This window comes from Histoplasma capsulatum, assembly GCF_000150115.1.
Source record: "Histoplasma capsulatum G186AR genomic scaffold supercont2.3, whole genome shotgun sequence".
NCBI lineage: Eukaryota > Fungi > Ascomycota > Eurotiomycetes > Onygenales > Ajellomycetaceae > Histoplasma > Histoplasma capsulatum.
The window spans coordinates 1,531,534-1,554,434 of record NW_025544803.1 but is presented as its reverse complement, the minus strand read 5'-3'; the positions used below and the strand labels follow the sequence as shown (position 1 = coordinate 1,554,434).

Genomic DNA, 22,901 nt, shown 5'->3' with positions numbered 1-22,901 from the left:
CGGCGTGTAACCTCCCTGTTGCCAACCAGGCTGACGCTGACACGATCCTGGCGCCTTTAGCACATATGCAATTTTAATATATTGTTATAATAACAGGCCATTCGCCCAGGGCTGCAAAGTGTACTTATGCAGCTTCTCTCTGTCTGTCCTCTTCACTTTCCTAGGTTCCTGGTCTATATTGCAACGACTTTGCGTGTCGCATTTTCCATATTTACTTGAATCTCCAATATGGACCCCGTGCTTGTCATTGGTGGCTGCGGTGGCCTCGGCCATCACATCGTGAAGCGACTGCTTGAGAAGAAGGCCGCCTCAGATATCACGTCCTTCGACCTGAATATCGACCGAAACAACTATCCGGGGGTCAATTACATTCGAGGCAGCATCACTTCTCGGGAAGATGTCCAAAGAGTATTACAGGATGCCAAACCGCGGGTCATCTTTCATACCGCATCCCCCGTTATGATGGACCAGAAAAACAGCAATGAAATTTTTGAAAAAGTCAATATCGACGGTACTCGTATCCTGCTTGATGCCATCCGTGATACGGACCACGTCAAAGCAGTTGTATATACGTCCAGCTCGTCCGTTGTTCACAACAGCTATACAGATATCGTGAACGGAACGGAGGATGCGCCTAAGGTCTACTGGCCGGAACAGAAGGAATTCTACACTCATACCAAGGCAGTGGCGGAGGATATGGTTCTGGCTGCTAACAGGAAACACGGGTATAAAACCGCAGCACTACGTGGCTGTATCTTGTTTGGAGAGGGTGATATCACATCAATACCTAAGATTATCGAGAACGCGCAACAAGGGCGCGGCAAGCTGCAAGTCGGATATAACCAGAACCTCTGCGACTACACCTATCTCGGCAATGCCGCGGACGCCCATATTCTCGCTGCGAAAGCGCTGCTCAGCCCGTCCACGCCGCGAGATGGGCGAGTTGATGGTGAAGCATTCACCATTACCAATGATGAACCCTGGCCGTTCTGGGACTTCGCTCATGCGGTGTCCGCTGCGGCCGGATATCCTGTCACGAAAGTGTGGGTTGTTCCGCCTTTTGTCTTCTACGCGATTGCCGTGTTGGTTGAGTGGTCCGTGTGGCTCACCAGCTTCGGGAGACGGCAGTCGAAACTCAATCGGAAAATGGTGAGATTCTTCACCATGACCCGCACATTTGACATCTCCAAGGCGAAAAAGCGGTTGGGCTACCGGCCGGAGGTCAATATGAAAGACGCAATCGATCGATCCGTGGCTGCCTTCTTGGCGAGCTCGGAAAATTCGAAGAAGAAGTGAACGAACGCTTTTTCGGCTGAGGCTTACATGCTGGAGGGCTTACTGATATTACTTCTTACCCATTCTCCCATATCAACCCAGCAAACCAAACTCTCAATCACATACCTGTGACATATTCTACACAGGTTAACTTTGGAGCTGAATCTGGACATGGCGAACTTAACCCCTTTTTTTTTTTTGGAAACTTATGGAGCTTGTATTGTGCACTATCTCAGGATCGTCTAGAGGAGTGAAGGGCGCTTCATCTAAGGCTTGTATGAAGGGGGTCATACCTCATTTGGACGAAAGCACACATTTACATGTATTTACACTGCCTGAGGTTCTTCAACTGATATTATTTCCCTATTTAGTTACTGTATTAACAAAACAGAAAGAAAAAAAAGAAATCAATTCGTAAGAATCACTCTAATCTTCATCTGGCGATATTGCCGTAGATCAAGATATGTGGATATAACGCCACGTTACACCTACATATGCACAAGGCGATATAATATCCACCAAGGCAGAATAATAAGGTTGGCAAGGTAAATAAGATGTGACGATAGCGCTATGATAAAGAATGCCATGGTTGTGCGTTTAAGCTGTTATCGCATAAATAAATAATGAAACCAGGTTGAAATGCCATGCATGAAGACGAAATGAAAGGAGAATTTGCCCATCCCCAACCCACAGTAAACCCTAACTCTGCGTGTTTTCTAAGATCTGTAATTGCGCTATGCATACGTATGCGTACATCGAAGCATCATCAAAGTATGAAGTCAAGAGTAAAGAAGAAAAGAAGGAAAAAAGGGTCCGTCCATCGAACCACACCTCAATGATACTTTCTAACTTTCTACCTGCGAATATCAAAGCTAAGCTAGGAATAAAACATGCGGAAAGAAACAAAAATGGAGAAAAATGGAAACAAGGGAAGGAACTTAGGAAAATAGAAGAGAGGAAGGGAATAGTTGAAATATTAAAAACGAAATATTAAACTAATTCATAGAACGCATGAAAACCGACCGGGATCTCGAGATTTGGCTTGGCGATATTGATTTGAACGAGTTGTACAAATTTAATCGTTCAAATCAACGGTGAAGGTCCATTCCTCTGTCGTGAAAATAAATCGAGTCAGCTGATGAGTTACCAGTCTATATCTGGCTGTTGGAATGATCGAAAATAAATAATGGAAAGATGGTGCAGAAGAGAGGAAGGTGCATGTAACTTACGGTTCTTCAGGTTCTCCGCAGTATCACTCAACAGAATCATGCGCCTCTTGTTGCAATAAGCAGTTTTGTCCAGGATATCGACTTTCAGCGCGGACAGCTGATCGATGGGTCTCTCGAACATCTCGCTAAGACTTTCAACCGCCATTTCCAGATCTTTCTGATTATCCTCGAAGATCTCCGTCAGATTATTGCGTGCAAGGTAGAAAGCAAAGGCATACGTCCATTTCAAGGTTTGTCGACATTGCTGAAGGGCCTGTGATGCGGTATCGAGGAATTGAACCTCGATCCACGACATCCCTGATTGTGACTGCAAGCTAGTCATCTTCTTCTCGGTTTTGAGGTAAAGGTCTTTGTCCAGTTTCGCAGATTGCTCGTGGTTTGCGTATCGGTTGTAGTAGTGGAGGTAGCGTTCAAGTGATTGTCTTGAACGCGCCTGTGCATCGCGAGCTGACGCTCCTGACTTTTCCTCGAAGCGGTTGCAGTTGTACCAACTAGTCCCATGTTCAGACCAAGGTCCCATACACATCCAGCAGAACTCATGCTTGCATTTTCGACAGGTCATATGATTACAGCCACCATTTTTCTCGATTGTGGATGCACATTTTGGACATTCCTTGGTGTTGGCAGATATCCAGTTCGCCGTCTCAGAGTCGTCTTTACATTTTTTTAGCCATTTTTTGACAAGTGAACAGGGTGGAGGTTGGTGGTCATTAAGGGTGCAGCCGAAGCAAAAACTATGGTTGCAACTACATTGAACGGTTGGGACGATGCGATTAAGCTCGCGTCTCTTCACCGGACAGTCTATTGCAAATTCGCAGTTTGGGGCAGGACACCATTTCAGGTTTTCTTTGTCGTCCACATAGGTCCGCATTAGAAGAAGATGATATCTACAGTACGAAGGAATTCACGTTAGCTTTTCTACGTCAACAAAAAAAAAAAGGTTGGTAAGATGTAAGTAAGAGGAACTATACCTGTCCCGTAGATCGTCTGTCACCAGCAAGTCCAACGTTTTCGAGTCGACAATGCGATGGCAGTTGCTCTGGGGACACTGTATTCTCGCAGCCTCTCCTTCCTCTCCAATTTTCTGGCCAAGGTAATGGCGATAACATTCAACACAAAACCGATGACCACAACGCATGGAATACGTCTCCATGTCTGGCCCGTCCTCACAACAAATATCGCACATGAATCCAGGGGTGACCTCTGTCTTTGGAGTACCTGAAAAGGCCGAGCCAATACCGGCTTCTTCCTGTATTCTATCGTGGTCCTCCATGTATGACTCGATTAACTTCTCCCTGTTCCAACGGCCAAATCGCAGCAGGATAGCTGCTGATTCTGGAGGTAGGCCAAGTATTGAAGAAACCTCGTTTATTTGAGCGTTTTGTTCCCGTTTGATATCATCTGGACTCAAGACCTTAAACTCAACCTCAAAGGGTTTTCGGGTTTGCTTGACAATTTCCTTATCGTAAAAGGAGCCGCCAAGGCCATCGTCATCACCAAAATCTGTCATGCAGAAGGACACAACAGTGTTAGAAGATGACCCTAATAATATATTGAATATACACCATATTGGCTGGCATTTAAGGGGGAAAAAAGAAACAAAGAATGAAATAAGACAGGAAGTTAGACCGATCAGCTTACCGTCCCCAAGGCTCTCGTCATCACTCCCCTGCATATCAAGTATATCGCCTTGACTCGAGCCGTCACTTATGAAGTCATCTTCGGAGTCCATACTGGCAGTCGTTGCTGTTGTAGCTGGCGTTGCAAGATCAACGACCTTCTGCTGAGTGGCGGGAGACGGGCCACCCGAATCCTCGAGGGCCTGCCGGACCCTCTTCTGAACAGGAACCCTATCAAGTCCCGTGCCTGTTGATCTCGAGTCCTTGATTGTGTATTCGACCCCTGCCTGCAGCGCTTTTCTTTTCCTTACTTGGGGAGGCGTGGTGAAGAGCGTTGAAGGTCACTTGGGGATGAAAATGGAGGGAGTGTTATACGCAGAATGAAAGCGAGTCTATTTATTCTAACTTGTAGGGGCGTTTCCGAAACAAGCTTGAGAGAACGGAGGCTAGCGGTGGTGGAAGTTCGAAGGAGCTGGGCGATAGGATGTGGGGTGTTTGGGTTGGGAGGCTAATGACTGGTGTGGAGAAAGCTGGATGAGGCTGTGAGAAGAAAAGGACAAAGGGATAAGTGGCGAGCAAGATATATATTCGCGTGGATTACCTGGAATTGTTGACTGTCATATCGACTGGAGCCTGAAAGACAAAAGACATACCTTTGTTTTGTGTCGTTGTTGCTCGACAGGAGCTTGGTTGGGCTTATCGAGGGAATCTTGCCGCCTGGGATCATGGATGACAAACACCGCCCAGCCTGTTTAGCGGAGGGAGCCTCACAATTCCTCCGCGCCCTGCAAGGTATTCATCCTACGATGTCGGCAGCCAGCCATCATTCTGATTTAATTTAGTTCTAAGGGACTCCTTTTTCTATTCCATTCAGGCGGGAATCAGAAAGGTGGCCAGGTAACGTTTTCTCTTGTTCTGCACAAACTAGACCTCAGGGAAGGCTTGTTTTGTGACATGAAATCAATCCCAACTACAAATCCAAGTCAGCCATTCTCTGACATCATATTGATTTCTCAAGACCCAGGAAATAAGAATTAAACACATGGTTGCCCATTTTTCCTTTTTCCTTTTTTTTTTTTGACACAGCCATACCCATCTAACAGAGACAAGAAGAAGGTGAAGGGAAAAAGTGAACCCATTCCAGACAACTACACCCCCAACGTGAAGGATAGAAAGAAAAACCTAGCAAAAGAGTCCATAATCCCTAATCTCAAACGACTCCACCACATTCGCCATTACCTCTTCCGCAAATGCCTCCTCGCGCGCCGCCGCGCGTGGGTCCCCTGCATCATCAAACTCGGAATGTGGCACTACGATATACGCTATGATATCCGTACTCTTCTCCATTAAACGGATTAGGAGTAAACGGCAAGTGGACGTCGCCACGGCCGCATCTACATCCCTAGCACTCGACGTAATTAATGCCTTTGCTAGATAGGCCGGCACTTGTGGTAGCTTCGGTAGCTGGATGAGTTGGGGGTTATCGATGATTTTATAGCTGTCTCCGCTGATTTCACAGATCTCGTGGAGATGGAAGGCTGCAGCATGTAGATCCTGTGCTATGGCGTCGTCCTTGGTCGTGTTTGGCAGGGAGAAGCTGAATGGAGTTGTTGCGGGGCCGGCGCCGGTGGTGCTGCTGGTTGCGGCAGCTTGTTGAGGATCTCCTTGTTGGAGTTGGGAGAGGTTCAGCCTCTCGTTTATCTCGATGAGGATGCTCGTTCGTGTGGAGTCGGATACGAAAGCTTCCTGGTTATCGGGAACTTCACGCATGTCGCTATAACGATATTTTTATTGGTTATTGATGGGTTCCCAAATTGAAAAACGCTGGAAAAGTATCCATCCTCATCTATGCACCTGATATAAAGCTGGCAGATTGTCTTAGATAGGAAAACAGATAGATGCATGTACAATATAGCATAACACGGCATTGCATTCATAGGACGAGAGGTGGATCAGAACTATAACCCACAGGAAATAGTCATCCATTTGGCCCTTTCTTTTGTTTCTCCTTTAAAACAAGTATCAAGTATCATGCTAAGGGAGATTGAAATATAAAAACACTCATACAGCAACATCTTCGCAGTTAATATATAGGCCAACCGCCAACAAGGCCACATATCAATATAGAAATATATCAAATGAAGAAGAGAATCCATACAGGATTCCACGTCTGTTGTTTATTTTGTGCTTTTTCAATTTCTTACCTTACATTTAAAAAGCTGACGGGCAAATCCGCAACGATTGCACCCCCAAAGAGGTCCTTCGGTGAGAATGTTGCCATTGCTTTCCCTAAGATATTTATTTCGATACGATTTGATTCTCCTTCTCTTATTTCGATTTCCCTTTTAGGTCGTGCTTTTGGATGCAGTATAAGCTGCGAGCGTTTCTTTTGTTGTTTTGGCGGGGGAGGGTGAGAATTAATATGGCACTGACAGAGCAGCTGCGGGCTGGTTCAAAGGTGGATTATCAACGGATTTTATATTGAGGTATTGTGAAGCCCTGGATACATTCAATGCTTCCGTTCTTCAATGATGTCGAGATATAGTTGAGAGCGGATTGAAATCCACTGGAAAATTATACGTAGCAGATCGTTTTGTTGATGGTGGGCTGTCTGTCCCAAGCTCCATAAGATGATGGCGTGAGTCGGTTCTTTGAGCTTGGATAGAAAGTCGGGGTAATGTGTTCAGAAACGAAATAAAAGAAGGCCTTGAAGGGCAAATTGTTATATTTTGAAATTGCCTCCTTTTCACTGTCGGTGTCCCCTGTTTTTTCCCCTTGCTTTATTGGGCTACAAATAGATGAAGTGGGGAGATTGAATTAGACATCTGCGACGATTTTAACAAAATTAAATCAAAACACTACGTCAGCCAACCCAATCGTGTTACTAACTTTGGAGTATTCCGTACACCTCATCCCATCGATCTTGTAGTACATATATCTTTTAATTAGAATCTACGTTCATGCTACACCCGCCGATTTAGTGATATTTCCCATACGATCATAGAACGATTAGTGTTTTAATAGATACTGTAGAAGTAGTCTTGGGGAAATGGCATACCCGCACAACTTTCCCACATATTTCACGAGTATCTATTGTGTCCATAGATGTTTGTACATGTATAAACATCATGTAAAAGGATGAAAGGAAGCTCTAGCCAGAAATGAACCCCACGGTCGCAACACCCGACCGGAGCTAGCCATGAAGTTATGCCAGCAACCAAAGGTACCGCTCGCTGCATATCGCCCCATTCATCTTGGGATTGAGTGCCCAATAATAACAGCCTGAAGGTGATCTTGACGACTTTCCTGAACCCTTCGATCCATGATTTTATCTTTAACAATATAAATGACAATGATAAGTAATAAATTGTCAAAATATCGAGTCGCCACCTATGTTAGAGATTGCTGTTGTTCCGAAACGACACAATCCCTGCAATCCTCTGATCGAAAACGGGGACAATCTCAATCCCATAAGGACATGCGCGACAACATATCAACCAGGAATTGATTCAATTATCCGCCCTAAATCCCAGTATAATCCGTCACGCATCTAGAAGGTGTTCAACATATTCATCGAGCTTGATGACCCTGAACTGCGAACCCCACTGAGAACGGAATCCCTTCCGCTTATACTCGCGACTCGTGGTAGTGCTGAAGCTCACGAGTTCGACCGCCCACCCTTTCTGCAGCGCACGCCCCACCATCTTCAAAAACCCGTCTGAGTATTCTGCTTCAGCTGCATCACCTGTCGCGAGTACTATGGTGGAGGGCGCGTCAGAATCGACGAGACTCTCCAGGATCTTCAGATGTAAAATTTCATCTACCCCCTGTTCCACCCATCGCTCCGGCCCGGGTCCAGATGTCGTTTCAGAGCCACTGGACTGGGCTTGCGTATTATTCCCCATGGCGCCACTCAAACGGTTATTCCCATTTCCACGTAAGAATTTCTTCTTACGCGGTGTGGCATCTTTCGCCTTCTGGACTCTTTCCAGGATATTTATTTCGTAGCCGATTTCTTCGGCCTCGTCAATCGCCGGAAATCGGTCAGAGCCGACCAAAACCCTTTTACTGGTAGATCGGCCTCGTTCTAAAATAAGTGCGAAGTTGCGGAAGGATAGAGGAACCCGAGGAACCCGAACGGTGATGGGTACATCGCGAGCCATTTTAATGCAGTCGTGAAATCCCACCGAAATCTAAAAGCAACATCAGTAAGAAGAAATTTAAGTCAAGCTATAGCAATCTCTAATTGAAAAGAGAACCTGAACCATACATTTGAGATGTCAACAAAAACATGAACACCCGTTGGATGATAATTCGGTTTGTAATGAGCTGTAGGGGAGCCTTGAAGTTTAAGTAGGCATTCGCGTTCTCTTGGAAAACGAGCACTAAGTATTGCAATCAAATCCAGCCTCCTTTCAACAGGGGAACACTGGAGAAGAGGTTCAATACGCAGATTAGATTTGGTAGTAGGTAGCCTGTGATCCTGGGAATGGATCCGGGGAGCAAGGGCTGAAGTTGGCTGATTCACGACAGGTCTGTGGGGATTCTGTAAGATTGATAAAGCTATGGGAGGGCGAGGTTTATCCTCTTCATCGGAGGCCTCCGAAAGGGGAAAACCACGGGGCCGGATGCGGTTGTTATGTTTGATGCTTTCTCCCATTTTCTTTTCAAGTAGCACTCTGATTTTTTGTTGTTTCTCAGTTGTCTTTTCTCTCAATCCAGATAGGACCTCTAATTCTTTGGAGTTTTGTGAATTGGTAAGGTATTGTTCCTGGCCGAGAAGGCGGCTCGAGTTCGACGGGGCATCATCTGTTGCTTGGTATCCACTGGGCAGGTCCCCTCCGGAAAGCAAATCCCAAAGGGGCCCAAAATCGCCGAGCTTTTGATATCCATCTCGTACGGTGTTGACATCGGTTTCTAGTGGAGTCGTTACGCTTGCAACATGTTCAACAGTTGTTGCGGTTTGGTTGCTGGTTGAAAACGAGTGGAGAAGATTAATAACAGGGGTAAAATCCCACGTGGATGAAGTCCCAGAAGTCGACATGGACAAGCCCGGTATTATAGCAACAGGCGCGAACTCTAAGATGATGAAGGGAAGTTAAGCCCATGGAGTTGTTCAGAAACAGATGGCGCTGATAAAGCGTTTTAAAGCAAAATTATCAGAGTCAGTCATGGTTATAGCGTAAGAAGGGACAGAAGAAGGATGAGCAAAGGAAAGAGAGAGACGGTGGTGACTCGAGGCTAACTCGAGGGGAGCCAGTTGGATGGGATAACAACAGAGATGAGTCGATGCTAATTGAGTATGAAGATGCCATGTTACACCGCCTCTATTCTGCCAGCCAAAGCTGTTGTCGGAGTATGTATATTCCGATGAAAAAAAGCTCCGTCACGTGCGAATAAAAGCGAGGTTTAAACCAGCATCATACTTACATCAGGGCAACAAAACAGGGAAAAGGAGAGCTGTGGGATTTCTATGTTGGATCTTCGATCCTGGTAGGCCCTTATTTGCCTCCTGGCAGGGACGTCATAGGACCAAGCAAGTAATTCTAACCTTCACGAGATGTTATAAAATGGGGGAACATCCCTAGGGATGGTCTCATCTTTTCAGCCAAATGCACACGCGCTTCATTCAATAATCTTATCCCAATATTTTATACTCCTCTTGAAGTTAAAGCCAAGATCTTCAAATTTCCAGTGATCATGTCTGACCCCGGACGCAAGGATTTCACAACTAGTACGTGGCCAAATTTTATGCAATTGTAACATGCTTTTAGCTGGTAATAGTGTTCGACTGACGACTGCGTTGTACACAACAGAGGCCAAGGAGGAGATGACTCCCGACTCTTCCAAGTCAACCCAGGAGCAAATCAAAGAGACCGTAACCGACGCAAAAGATCGCCTTACTCGGTCAGTTTCTAAAGCTTTGTTTCCTCAATACTAACCTCATGCTAACAATCATTGCAGAGGACTTCAAACTGATGACCAAAAGGGCACTGGCCAGGAAGCCTTCGACAAGGCTCAACGTACCTCCGATAACCAACAAGGAGGTGCTGCTCAGACCATGTAAGCTTCACCGAAACCCGTTCCATGTGCTCTGTTTCAAGAGCCCCGCTGACTCGGTCGTTTTATAGGGGTGATAAGGTGAAGGGCGCTCTAGGAATGGACAAATGAGCATTCGATTTTGGTTGACATACCAGACGGTTGTAAAGGCGAGGAAATTGTTTTTGAGCTGTTTGCTTTTAGTGGCCTGTATAGGTGCGATGATGTTATATATGCAAAGGAATTCGTAATGAGTTGACAACCAATAAATCCTGAAAAAGGCTTTTGTTATGCTCCCCTCTCTCCCGTTCTTTTGCTTGCGGGGAAGTGGTATAAAGTATCACTTAACATGGTCGACCAAATTTTCGAACATCGTATCTCGTTGGCGTACAAGGTTTCGGTAGTCTTTCTCAATACATTCAAGTTCCTTCTTCGCTTCTTGGACATTAGGGGGTAATCCGTGAAACATTTTCACGTTGCCTTCCACGGCCTTCACTGTTTCCCTCAGCCTAACCACACTTTCTTCCTCGACCATTAGCTCCTCAATCCGTAACCCATTGTTTCTTCCAATCTTTTCAAACGTCGAAATTCTATTATGGTATTCATCAACCTTTGCGCCAAGTATCTTTGCACCCCTCACCCAATCAGCGGTTTGGACGGGCAAGTCCGCTGGGGTTTCGTATTTCTCTTCATTCTTAAGCTCCTTCATCTGTGTGCGTAACGATTCGAGTTCATTATCTAGGTAGGATTGTAAAAGTTCAATTTTGCGCAATTGCTCAGCAGCATCAAACTCCTCCCTTGTAAGATCCACGATCCGATGGCCGAGATCGTTGATGCTGGTGGTGAAGGTTCCTAGCAGAACTGCGGCTTCAGCGAGTTCATCCAAAAACTTAGCTCCCTTATCATCAAGGCTCGATTCTAGAGTGTCGAGAAGCTCTGTTGGGGAATCCGGGGTCGTTTCTTCCTGTGCTAGGAGATTGCGAATCGTTTCTTCTCGCGCAGTATGAAGGAGGACTTCTTCATCGTCTGCCGCATCATTGGCGGCAGCGAGAGTGAGGAGCGTTTTCAAGGTGTCCTCATTTCGTTCAAAATGAGGCACGGGATTCGGTGAATATTTTCGGTTGAGCCAGCTGTTGATGTATGCCCAGTCTTTTGCACGGGAGGCAGCTTGCCGTGCTTTGGACGGAGAGATCAGAGGCGTGGGGTCCATTTCGATCTTGTCAACAAGTGAAAAGCGTTCCAATGCTTAAAATATAAGTACTAATTCACGGATTATTATTTGGGAGACAGGGTGTCGCCAGTTTCGGGGTTTCAATGGCAAGCTTCAAGTTAGATTTCTCCGTTCCCGGACGAGAGACGGAACAAGTTTAGTCCGAGTAATCGCGGTGATATCGAGACTCGAACAGGGCGGGCGGGCGATTCGGGAGATTGGGGCGGGCAATTGTCAATCTACAATTACCAAGATATGTCGAATTATTTTTCGAATTCCCCGGGTTCAGCAAGCTCTGGAACTAATGGTGCAGGGCAATCCCTCCTCTCACTACCCGGGGCTGCAGTTCCTCGATCCACTGCACTATCCAACAAGCTAAATAGTGTCCTTTCTGCGTCGTATGCCGACTCCGACATCCGAGGGGCCCTCGAGATCCTAGATGATAGGGGAATTCAGAATACCCCAGAGACGAGGAGGCAGCTGAAGCTTGACGTCCAAAGGGAGGTTATTGACAGCAATGGCAAGATCGTGCAAGATTTTGGCAAAGTTGCCGAGGTGAGTCAAAGCAAGAATTCATCCCTTATTCAAAATGGATCTGTGCTAACTATTTTAATAATGTAGCAACTCAAAAGAGTCGGGACAGCTATATCGAATCTTACCAACGTATGCGAGGAGATGCGCAGGCACATAGTCTTAGCAACGCAGGAAACAGCACCTCTTTTCGAAGAGGCAGCAATTTTAATGAGCCAGCAACAGGAGGTCGAGACCAAGGAGAAAATTTTAGATGCGTTCAATAACCATTTTATATTGTCTGAAGATGAGCTTGCATACCTTACGTCGTCCGCAAAACCAGTTGATGACCTGTTTTTCGACGCTCTTGCGCGCATGAAACAAATTCACAAGGATTGCGAAGTCCTGCTTGGAAGCGAGAACCAACGGCTAGGGCTAGATATAATGGAGCAAAGCTCCAAAAATCTGAACGGTGCATTTCAGAAACTCTATAAGTGGATACAGAAGGAGTTCAAATCTTTGAATCTTGAAGATCCTCAGATCAGTAGCTCTATTCGCCGTGCGCTACGAGTACTGGCTGAAAGACCCAGTCTCTTCCATAACTGCCTCGACTCTTTCGCTGATGCAAGAGAGTATACTCTTTCCGATTCTTTCCATACCGCCCTTACAGATGTTCCCTCTGGTCAGGAAAGAGATATGGCAGCCAGGCCAATTGAGTTCTCCGCACATGACCCGCTACGCTATGTAGGAGACATGCTCGCATGGGTGCATTCAGCTGCGGTATCCGAACGAGAAGCTCTAGAAGCTCTTTTCATAGGAGATGAAGGAGAAATTGCGAAAGGAATTCAAGCTGGAGTAAACAGCGAGCCGTGGTCGCGTGTTGATGGAGAGGAAATAGTGTTTGACGGTCCAAAGGCATTGAATGACCTCGTTACCCGAGACTTGAACGGAGTTGCACGTTCTTTACGCCAGAGGGTTGAGCTGGTTCTTCAGGGCAACGAGGACCCTATTGTGATATACAAAATCATTGGCCTTCTGGCATTCTACGAAAATACTTTTTCGAAGCTTCTCGGGCGAGAATCTGGCTTAGTAACCTCGGTTGCTTCCTTACAGGAGTTTGCATTCAAACACTTCCAAATCTTGATGCAGGATCAATTAGCTGTGGTTTCAGCCGAACCTGCAAACCTCACGCCTCCCGCAGACCTGGGCACCCCCCAATTCCTACATGACGCACTTGACAACCTTGCCTCCTTAATGAAAGCATACGACTCCTCCTTCGCGCACGAACATGCGAACGATTCGTCTGGCGAAAATAAATTTTCACCAATTATCCGAGAGGCTTTGGACCCATTTCTGGAACTAGCCAGGACTTCATCGAACGACATATCTGACCCAACCTCACGGGCCGTTTTCCACGTGAACTGTCTTCTTTCTACCAGAGATGCCATATCCCCCTATCCATTCGTCTGCGTCACGCATCTGCCTCAACTCACCAATACCTTGAAAACCCTAAGAACAACCCTTCTCGAGATCCAACATGAGTTCCTCCTCAATGCATCCGGACTACACATGCTCCTTACCGCGCTAAAACCTTTCACACCTCCAGCGACAGCTACTCTAGAACCCACGCCCTCCAGTTACCCTCCTGATCTCGCAACCATCTCCTCATTACCTGAGTTTCAACCCCAAACCCTCTCGTCAATTAGTCAACAACTTGATGATTTCCTACCCTCGGCACTAGTCGACGCAACAGAGAACCTGAAAGCCATCCGTAGCCCTGTGCTTGTAAAAAGCGTGACGGAAGAAGCCGTCGAAGCTTTCTGTATTGATTTTGAGTTTGTAGAAGGCATGATTCTAGGGGCGGATGAGGCGCGTGGGAAGTCAGTTGTACACGGAGATGGTGAGGATGCGGGAGTGGAGGAAGCAGGAGCAGGAGAAGGAGAAGGAGAAGAGCTGCAGGGGGATAATTGGAGACTACGCAGCTTGTTCCCGAGGACGACTGGAGAGATCAGAGTGCTATTAAGTTAAGCTTTGACAAATTCTCAAGCGCTTGTTTGGATTGACCCCATTTATTATTATGATTTGTGTACGGAAGCGTTGGAACATAAGTTACTGCACAGGACAGAAATTTCTAGTTATGGTAAGTTTGTTATATCAGTCGACAAGCCGTCTCAATGATTGGTGTGGGTTTAGCGGCTTGGAGCCAAACTTGGCTGTTAAATTCGGTGCTAAGGCTATATATTTCTAGCTAGAGTTAGTTAGCACTATCCAGAGTTCGATTTTATCAACTTGATAATTTCTGCACTGGGCCCGTGGGTTGTATGCCTGGGTAATTGAGACAGAAAGTTAACAAGATCCTTCAAAACTTCATGTGTCTCAATGGCTTGCGTAAAGGCTGGAGTATTCAAAAGCCATTTAATTTAATCACATCTCGATAGGGTTACGAACAAATCTCTCATTCAATTCGGTAACCGGTCATGGTTTGCTAGCATACCGTAGCGTCCGATGTTCCATAGAGGAGAAGGTAAAAAGATACAAAGGAAATGAGGCGAGAAAGAACCGAACAATTGGCGCAAAATGAGAACTGCCCCAATTACCGTGCCGCAGGCCACACCTCATAGGGATCCCGATCTCTTTCGCTAACACTGATAGTAAAATTTGGATCACTCAGCCAATCCTTCATGTCACCATCACCATCACCTCCCTCCAACGCCGCCGCCTCCTGCGCTCGTAACGCATCCCATTCATCCCTCAGCGCCTCAGCCAAATATCCCCGCATGACTTCCCTTAAATACCCGCGCTCAGAATCTGAATGGAAAAGAGAAATTACAGCAGCACCATGCTCGATCGCAGCCAGCGCGTCGTGATGGCCCATTTCGCCCGTAACCAGAACGTCTGCAACTGGTTTCCCGTTTTTCATAAGGATCGACGAGCCCGAGCCGGGGCATGTGGCAATGGTGCGGATGTTGGACATGTCAAATACTTTTTTACCCTGTGGCAGCGCAATTGGAATGCCGTAGGGCCTATTTAGGTTGAGCATGAGATTGTCTACAAGTGATGTCAGGCATACGGGCCGGTCCGTACTGGCTATCCGGCCCTTACCGGCTTTTTCGAATCCAGGTGGTGGGGTTGGTTCCGGGTAGATGGCGCTGCGGGTCTGAGAGAAAATTGGGCCTCGTGGAGGGGTCTTTGTTTCCATGACAACATCTAACAGCCAGTCTGCCATTCCGTCGGGGACCGCGTCGACGGCTGTGTGCGGAGAGTAGACGCTGATGCCGTGATGGGCAAGACGGAGGAGCGAGGCTTGTTGTGGATCACTTAGAGTGAGGGACTTGAGGCCGCGAAAAATTATTGGGTCTATTCACTTTAAAGGGCCCAGATATTTGCTATCATTAACATTGTATCCGAGGTTGATGGGTGGGCTGGATACTGCGATATCTGTCAGGCTGGCTCACGTACGGTATGCAATGATAACCGAATCCCCACGCTCAATTGCTTCATCAGCCACAGCCCTCGTCAGGTCAACAGTCAATAGAACTGAATTCTTCTTTTGCCTTGTGAAGCTGAATGGGGCCTCGAGGAGCACTATCAATAAGTCAATTAATTGATAATAAGTTTCCATAGGAAGGTTGCCAACTCACAGCCAGTATTATCAAAAGATTTATCTGCTAAGCATTCTGGGTACCTTCCACAACGAAAATTTTAGCCAACAGAGCAAAATAGAATCTCGACGCAGCTCATTACTGCCATTGTTGCGAGCCGAGCTAGCTTACAGCTTCTTCATCGAGTTCACGACTGCTCTGGTAAAAGGGGAACATGAAGTCGGATTGGAACTAGCCATGGTTGAAAAGTTTCTCAGAGCAGACCGGATCATTAGTCTTGTGTGTGGGGAAACTCGAAATTGTCATCGTCAAAGATATTTGGAGGGATGAAAGTCAATTGATGAAATGGTTATGTTATCTCTGCAAGCCACCAGGGCTTCAGCCACATCGCCATAGCCATAGTGGCTTCTCTGACTAATCCATGATCCAACCAACCTTTCGGCATCTGTTTCCATGCATTAGTTATATGTTAATTATCCACGGTCACGTCGTACCTTTGCTCTCTGCTCTCACCTCATAACAAATTATTCGTTGTCAAAATAATCCTATATGTTCCGCCGCCAGAGCATATTCAGCAGAAGCTGTCTCCATCTCCTCCGTCACCAAAGATCGTTCCATTTCACAGCAAGCGCTCGCAGTGCCGTCAGCGCCGCCATGGTAGATACGGCAAATACGTCGGGCATCACTTCTGCATCTCTCAAAGACACGCTGATTGCCAAGCTAGACGCTCAACATGTGGAAATTGAAGATATGTCTGGTATGTTTCTATCTTCCTTTCAAAATACAACCCCTCTATTTTCCCTCCCCTCCTCGCCTCTGTAACAATCCGGCTGGTTTGCCATACATGTATATTACTCATTGAGAAGCTGACCGTGATCTTTCACTTCACATAGGAGGCTGCGGCCAAGCCTTCCAGGCAATTATAGTTTCTCCGCAATTCGATAAGAAAAACATGCTGGCGAGACACCGGCTTGTCAATTCCGTGCTCAAAGCGGAAATTGCGGCTATCCATGCCTGGACACCCAAATGCTACACACCAGAACAGTGGGAGAATGCACAGAAGGGACAATCTTAGTTTGAACAGAGATGCTCGATTGAGGGGGATATAAATCTATGCTGAGCCAGAACAGCTGCACGCATTTCGACCACGGGAGTGCTGGAACTACATCTAGATAGCATTTACCCTTCCGCCACTTTTGGATTTTATTTAATTTTTTGTTTTATTATGATACACTTGGGCTTCCGGCGTTTTTAAAAGATGGCTTTTTTTATCCACAGACATATCCTGAACGAGAAGATTAGATGGGAAACTGTGCATATGAATCGAGAGAAAAGGACAAGCATTTGCCGCGGTCTCAAACATAAAATATGCTCACTATACTACTTTCGCAATGCGGACAAACGTATCTTTTCAAATAATAAATTGGGAATCCGAAAACCAAAGTCAAAGTTTGTTTGTCTCTCATTCTTCCTATCCCAACACATTCTCCGCTTTCGAAACTGGCGAGGGTTTGATCTTAGTAAACAAGTTCTTTTAACTACCTTTTGCGAAGATTCGGGGAGCTTTGTCGCGCATGTTCTTACCATTAAGGCCAGTGTTATCGGGTTCGATAAATGTCTTCTGAACCTTCCCGTCTTCAATCACTAAAACATAGCGCTTGCTCCTGTGGTTGCCGAAAATTGAGCTCGCATCAAAGTCTAGATCCAGAGCTTTGGTAAACTCTCCATTTGCATCTCCCAGGAATCGGATCTACAATGTTTTAGTAAAGTTTGTCTATAGCAAAGAACATTATGCAGCTAGCGCGTTGCATAACATATAAGAGATGTGGAATATACTACATACCCCGCTCTTCTGCTCTGGGTCAATCACCTTAGACCACGCGCCAGTCCTATTCAATGTAGCCGCGAAGCTGTCAATTATCCATGGAGATGCTTACCAACAGAAAGTTTGAGAGGGTAGTAAACTGGGGAGAGATCGTCTCTTCTCCTTTTCATGTTGAGGTGCACGGGAATGAAATTGCTTGCTTACACAAATGCATCATTGACAGACACCACGAATACTTTGCCGGCACCCGTCAGCTTCGGATGGTTGGCGAAGCCGGGAACATATGCGGCGGAACATGCGGGGCCTTTCCGATATATTTATTAGACAAAAGCCAGTTGAGAGTGAAATATAAAAGACCAGTAACAAAGGGATTATCACTGATTCCGTATTCAATCAATAGAAAGACTAAACATCGGTTTCCATCCAGGTCGGCTGCAATGGATCCGTATAATCCGCTGGGGAGATGACACCCGAAACAAATCAAAAAAGCAACCGGCGAATATATGCTTACTAAATGCACCTGGACTTCCGATGATCAAACCTTTCCCTTCCTTTAACTCCTTTGCCAAATTGACCTTGTTGCCAGGTGAGTTCTCGGTTAGCACCTCAAGGTCCGGCAATCCATCTCCAACCTTGACGAAGGAAGGCCTTGTGCTGTGGAATAGCGCCGCACGGCGACTAGCGCGGATAATTGCAGTGGCAGCGGAACGCCTGGTTGCTAACATGGTGAATAGCGGGGTGGATGATAGGTAAATTAGCTTCTGACTACTGTTAGATATTGACAATGGTAATCGTGAAATGTTGGGGGCTAGATTAGAGGTTTGTTGATCACAACCATGGGTTTGTGTCGGGACTAGCTTCAAACTCCCTTTATTTATTTGCATAACGTCATCTGTGCAACCTCATCCTATTTCAAAATACGAACACACGCCGCAATTCACAGCAACGACACTTTGTACAGTTGCAGAAAGTTGATGTCCTCATATCTTGAACAGACTCCATGTTACTAAAACATATACAAAATGCTCCCTTCCCACCTTCATGAGGAGAGCTCCCTTTTTTGACTTTGTGATTTATCAATTTGGAACCCGCGGGTGACCTGTCTAATTGACCGACTCCTTCACACCCTCTCTTGTGCCAGCCAGCCTTGCGCATTGGGAGAGTGGCTATCCTGCATGACATGAGGGTTGTGATTGTCGATGCATCGATACGGGTAGAGTTGGACGGTCTCATTCCTCATGTCCTGTGCCACTTCGCTTGGTGACTCTGTACAATATGCTGTACATGTCCAGTATCAGTGAAGCCGAGAACGTCAAAGAACACCCTAAAGATACCCAAACGCAAGATACCGCCTCAGCCATAGCCTGGTTGAAAAATGCCAATCCAGATATCAGGGTCTATCAAACTCTATATGGTCCTCTATGATCGATTGGCAGACCCTGGTCGTGGATTGGTCCGAGCTATTGCGGCAACTGCTTCTGTCTGGACACAGTCTTAATTTTCTCCTCATCGAGGCGATCATGCCATGTCTTAACCTATATGATCTCGCGGAAGGGCGCCAATTCTGCGAAGGAAACCAGCAGCATAGATATCAGCGAAATTAGAAAAGCTCTACTAGGTTGGAATAGTACCATTCTCTTTCCAATTTTACAACACACTAAATCCTTGGATTTCGGATTGAACCAACACAAACCCCCTTCTCTCCCTTTCAGGGCCCATGCAATCTCCCGAGCAAAACGTGGTGCGGAGTTTTGTATCCTCGTTTCTACCGAGTGCTAAAAAAAAACTATTTGTTGCGCACGTCGTGTTTAGGATCATGGGCTGTATCGAGAGGATTGTTGCAGCAACGACCGTTACACCAACATGACTATGGCCGTGCGGTATCAGGTTGGAGATCCTATCTTATGCAGCCAATCTTAGGGACCTTTCCAGATAAACAAGGCATCAGGGCTCCTATGTTTAAACGGCAACGCCAGTGGCTGAACGATAAGACAAGTAGACCTCACAGATTGGCCGTCCCGTGTTCCTTGCGCCTTTCTGCCATCTCCAAGAAGGTTTAATCGATTTGGAAATCAATGTCAAGTTGGAAGGGCCGCTAATGCAATCGCGGAGATCAAGTAAACGATACGCGCCCACATTTTCTTCTCTCTTTTGCCCCCTGTTTTCAGCCTCCATCATCCATCATCCAGCTCATACGTAATTTTTTCCCTATCTCCTTCTCAAACTTTTGGAACGAATCGAATAAACGAAAACAAGAGCAATGGGGAATTAATCGAAGAGATTTTCCGCTCAGTCCTGGAGGGGAAGGAACAAACAATATTTTATAAATCGATATAGAAAATATTCACTCATGACAGGAAGTAAATGAGTGGGTTTGGACCATTTTCTTGCTTTTTCGCGTTGTTTAGTGGCCACACGGACCTACCACCCATGCAAAACCACTTGATCTGATCACCAGCCACTTTTCCACCCACACCATCTTCGATCGTTCAAAAATTTCCTTATCTCGGCACATGATACTGCAGCACAGTGCAGGGTGCATGGGGCTCTGTGCAGAGATTCAAAACGATCGTTATTTCCTTTCGAGAGAATAATGGAGGGTCAAGAGAGAATGAACATTGAGTCGACCACTCTGCTCGTGCTAGATGGTCTGTTTCCTCGAAACTGCTTACCTAGATGTCTACGTTACATGATATCCTGTACATGCATGAACTATTAATGACATCATTGTGCATGCGGTGGTTCGTACATGAGTTGTACAGACGTTCTGCAGCTGTTATGCTCGTGCTGAAAAATTTCGGAAGAATCTGAGTACGTGTATTTCGATGCAAAGCGTCCCCAAGCGTCCCCAAGCGCCATGATATAAAATGTGAATGACGCATCATAAGCGCTCCTCAGGGACATACACTCGCTCTCGGCTTCCATTACACCAATGCAGCGCATAGCCTTGAAAAATAATCCTGCAATTGCATGTACAGATTAATACCATTCTTTACTTCCAGGACCATTCCGTTATCGATTTATTAGGTGCAATTGCAATGTAGTACATGTAAATGTGCATGTACAGGCATTTACACCAACAGGCGGCCTGCTCTCTTGTATCCACCTTTCAGGATGCAGGTACATACAGATTGCGCTATCTCTGTCTCATTACAACATGAAGATCCACTTCGTTTGGATGATGGTGACCGAGGAATTTTCCATCTCCCCATGTTACCGTATGATACCCGCCGCATTTTCATATCGACCATACCTCTCACAAACGCTAGCAGATAGCTTTCTAGCCACTCAAGACATTCAATTTAAGCCGGAATAAAACTCCCCAAAAACCAGCAAGCAGGGAAAGTGGAGAGGGTATAGACGATATGCGACCCTCCCCATCCGTGCCGTTCCCCTTGATCATGCCGCCCCACCCGCCTCTCTGGGTTACGTGCATGTAATCTCTTTCCCCGGAATTTAGTCGTTTGATGTATTTCACCCGGCTAGTAAAGGGAGAACCCTAGCTGCTTAACTACTAGTACTTTGGGTGTCAATTCGGATCCAGGAGGAGGGTGAACGGCGCCTCTCCTATGATGCTGAGACATATATTATCAGGTTAGGTCAGGGCCGGTTCATATGTGACTCCTTGCCTAATAAGAGCAGCGAAATAAGATTGGAAGTTATTTCAACGCCTCATCGCAGTCCGTACCTTGTGCGAAGAGGATGGGAGAGGCAAATTAAGTAGGGTACTGTACATACATAGATCAACAAGAACAGGAGAAGTTTTGGTTTTCTTTTTACTTTTTCTATTTTCCCCCCCCTTCCTCCTCCGCAATCCCCAACAAACCGGCCCCAACCCAGACCTCAGGCCTCTTCATAGTTCCGTAGTTCATGTATGATGTATGTATGTATGCACGGTATGTTGACTTAGTAAACTGTGAACAGCGGGATAAGGAATCCATGAATGATTTATTATTGGTGTCCGTTATTTTTACTTTTATGGTCCTCATTTTGCATATATATAATTTTGCATTGAAAAGCCGGGGATGGTTTACGGTATTGTAGTTACTGTACTACTCCTGCACACTATGATGGCGTTCATGTATTTTTATTTTTTTTTCGATTCGTTGTTTTGAACATTCTTTTATTATAATATAATATTATCACTGTCTCTTTTTCTTAAGAAAAAAAATTGATTGATTGTTGGCACCTCCTTTGGCACCTCTATTAGGCTGTTATCTGCTCAGCACTTGACCTCCACTGTCACATTCGCTCCTTTTTGTTTACTGAACACCCAAAGTAGGTAGATAACAACCATAACAATAACAGTGTCAAGTTGATTACCAACATTAATTAATCAATTAATTAAACCTGATTCTCCTAGGGGTAGTTGTTCTTCTGAAAAGCTGGACAGCCGCCAGGGGCGAACGAGGGAGGTCACTCCTCCCACACAATTGGCAGGAGGGAGAGGGTCTGAACAGCCTGTATACAACTAATGGCATACAAACATTGGAGGGAAAAGAAAAATATTGACAAAAAGGAACACATGAGGAGAAGCTCAAGCCTGTCTGTGGATATTGAATAAGAATACATCTATAAAATATATTCTTCCATTTAAAATTAATTTGTTTATTTCTTTTAACTATAGTATCTTTGAAGATTTAACGTTCCACAGAACCGTAAATCCGGGGGGGGGAGGAAAATTCCGCCATATGTGGCTGATTTTTCCCCAGTGACTACAGATGTAGTGCACATCAAAGAGGCATTAGTCTTCATTCCCCCCCCACCGCACCGCATAGGCAAGACAGCACAGGCCCCTGCACTAGCTATGCGTTATTTGATAGATGCTATATACTGCATCCCATCGCATCGGCGTTTGACGCCTGTGAGGGGCAAAATACATGGTGGGGATGCGCGACGCGGAGGAGGCGGACCTGAAAGGACCGGCGCTGGCCTGGTCTGGAACCCCCCCACCTTCTGTTCGAAAAGCACGGTCTGGATCTCCCCAGGTATCCACAGCAGAATGAAAAAGAAAAGAAAAAACCGTACGAGATAACAGCCGCCAAGTACGGACCAGCATATATTGACTTAGAGGGAAACGAGGCGCGAAAATATGCAACTCGAAGAGGCTCAAATAGTCCTTCGGATTGAATCTTGCTTGTTGGGTTGATTGTGCTCAGGCACCACTTCAGATTCGGCTTCGGGGTCGGCTTCAGGTTCAGGGTCAGGTTCAGGTTCAGGTTCAGGTTCAGGTTCAGGTTCAAGGTTCGGGTTCAGCTAAGCCTGTGAAGCGGGTATATTCTCCGTCCCGTCCCTTTCAACCTTCAATTCATGATGTTTTGCTTGGCTGTTAATTGTTTTTTAGATTGTCTTATTATTTTGGGCGTTCAGGGGAGCCTTCTGTGACTTTCTTGATATCAACTTTTTACCGTTTTTGATTCAGTGTTTGATTCTTGGTGGGTTGACTATGACGACGACGATATGATGATGATATGATAATGTTGGCAGTTATGCTGATGATCCTTGATCCTATATTTCTAGGTCACTCATTTCTAGGTTCGATGGATGCATGAAGCACTTATGCATAGATACTTACTGTGGGATCCCACAGGG

General features: G+C 45.9%; 11 protein-coding genes across 11 annotated transcripts; 5 read left to right on the top strand and 6 right to left on the bottom strand.

Annotated features, from left to right (window-relative positions):
* Positions 1-228: 228 nt before the first annotated feature.
* Positions 229-1,296, top strand: HCBG_02675 (C-3 sterol dehydrogenase/C-4 decarboxylase; the record flags this gene model as incomplete). Its single annotated transcript, XM_045429724.1, has 1 exon — positions 229-1,296. The coding sequence occupies one exon, from the start codon at positions 229-231 to the stop codon at positions 1,294-1,296; it is 1,068 nt and encodes a 355-aa protein (XP_045289619.1).
* A 518-nt stretch (positions 1,297-1,814) lies between these two features.
* On the bottom strand, positions 1,815-4,546 carry HCBG_02674 (RING finger domain-containing protein; the record flags this gene model as incomplete). Its single annotated transcript, XM_045429723.1, has 4 exons — positions 1,815-2,385; positions 2,505-3,391; positions 3,476-4,007; positions 4,146-4,546. The coding sequence occupies 4 exons, from the start codon at positions 4,234-4,236 to the stop codon at positions 2,351-2,353; spliced, it is 1,545 nt and encodes a 514-aa protein (XP_045289618.1).
* A 759-nt stretch (positions 4,547-5,305) lies between these two features.
* HCBG_02673 (uncharacterized protein) lies at positions 5,306-5,964 on the bottom strand (the record flags this gene model as incomplete). Its single annotated transcript, XM_045429722.1, has 1 exon — positions 5,306-5,964. The coding sequence occupies one exon, from the start codon at positions 5,891-5,893 to the stop codon at positions 5,306-5,308; it is 588 nt and encodes a 195-aa protein (XP_045289617.1).
* A 1,081-nt stretch (positions 5,965-7,045) lies between these two features.
* On the bottom strand, positions 7,046-9,314 carry HCBG_02672 (uncharacterized protein; the record flags this gene model as incomplete). Its single annotated transcript, XM_045429721.1, has 2 exons — positions 7,046-8,316; positions 8,394-9,314. The coding sequence occupies 2 exons, from the start codon at positions 9,165-9,167 to the stop codon at positions 7,666-7,668; spliced, it is 1,425 nt and encodes a 474-aa protein (XP_045289616.1).
* Positions 9,315-9,587: 273 nt separating this feature from the next.
* Positions 9,588-10,456, top strand: HCBG_02671 (chaperone/heat shock protein; the record flags this gene model as incomplete). The annotated part of the gene is made up of 4 exons (XM_045429720.1): positions 9,588-9,857; positions 9,940-10,030; positions 10,088-10,186; positions 10,255-10,456. The coding sequence occupies 4 exons, from the start codon at positions 9,824-9,826 to the stop codon at positions 10,292-10,294; spliced, it is 264 nt and encodes an 87-aa protein (XP_045289615.1).
* A 46-nt stretch (positions 10,457-10,502) lies between these two features.
* HCBG_02670 (uncharacterized protein) lies at positions 10,503-11,372 on the bottom strand (the record flags this gene model as incomplete). The annotated part of the gene is made up of 1 exon (XM_045429719.1): positions 10,503-11,372. One exon carries the CDS (start codon positions 11,370-11,372, stop codon positions 10,503-10,505), a length of 870 nt encoding a protein of 289 aa, XP_045289614.1.
* Positions 11,373-11,627: 255 nt separating this feature from the next.
* Positions 11,628-13,910, top strand: HCBG_02669 (Golgi transport complex subunit COG6; the record flags this gene model as incomplete). The annotated part of the gene is made up of 2 exons (XM_045429718.1): positions 11,628-11,927; positions 11,994-13,910. The coding sequence occupies 2 exons, from the start codon at positions 11,628-11,630 to the stop codon at positions 13,908-13,910; spliced, it is 2,217 nt and encodes a 738-aa protein (XP_045289613.1).
* A 565-nt stretch (positions 13,911-14,475) lies between these two features.
* HCBG_02668 (uncharacterized protein) lies at positions 14,476-15,723 on the bottom strand (the record flags this gene model as incomplete). Its single annotated transcript, XM_045429717.1, has 4 exons — positions 14,476-15,239; positions 15,342-15,467; positions 15,524-15,567; positions 15,656-15,723. The coding sequence occupies 4 exons, from the start codon at positions 15,721-15,723 to the stop codon at positions 14,476-14,478; spliced, it is 1,002 nt and encodes a 333-aa protein (XP_045289612.1).
* Positions 15,724-15,963: 240 nt separating this feature from the next.
* On the top strand, positions 15,964-16,907 carry HCBG_02667 (BolA domain-containing protein; the record flags this gene model as incomplete). The annotated part of the gene is made up of 2 exons (XM_045429716.1): positions 15,964-16,241; positions 16,378-16,907. The coding sequence occupies 2 exons, from the start codon at positions 16,034-16,036 to the stop codon at positions 16,557-16,559; spliced, it is 390 nt and encodes a 129-aa protein (XP_045289611.1).
* A 111-nt stretch (positions 16,908-17,018) lies between these two features.
* On the bottom strand, positions 17,019-18,034 carry HCBG_02666 (uncharacterized protein; the record flags this gene model as incomplete). The annotated part of the gene is made up of 4 exons (XM_045429715.1): positions 17,019-17,234; positions 17,328-17,373; positions 17,514-17,613; positions 17,821-18,034. The coding sequence occupies 4 exons, from the start codon at positions 18,032-18,034 to the stop codon at positions 17,019-17,021; spliced, it is 576 nt and encodes a 191-aa protein (XP_045289610.1).
* Positions 18,035-18,584: 550 nt separating this feature from the next.
* HCBG_02665 (uncharacterized protein) lies at positions 18,585-19,369 on the top strand (the record flags this gene model as incomplete). The annotated part of the gene is made up of 2 exons (XM_045429714.1): positions 18,585-18,723; positions 19,122-19,369. 2 exons carry the CDS (start codon positions 18,585-18,587, stop codon positions 19,367-19,369), a joined length of 387 nt encoding a protein of 128 aa, XP_045289609.1.
* Positions 19,370-22,901: the final 3,532 nt, after the last annotated feature.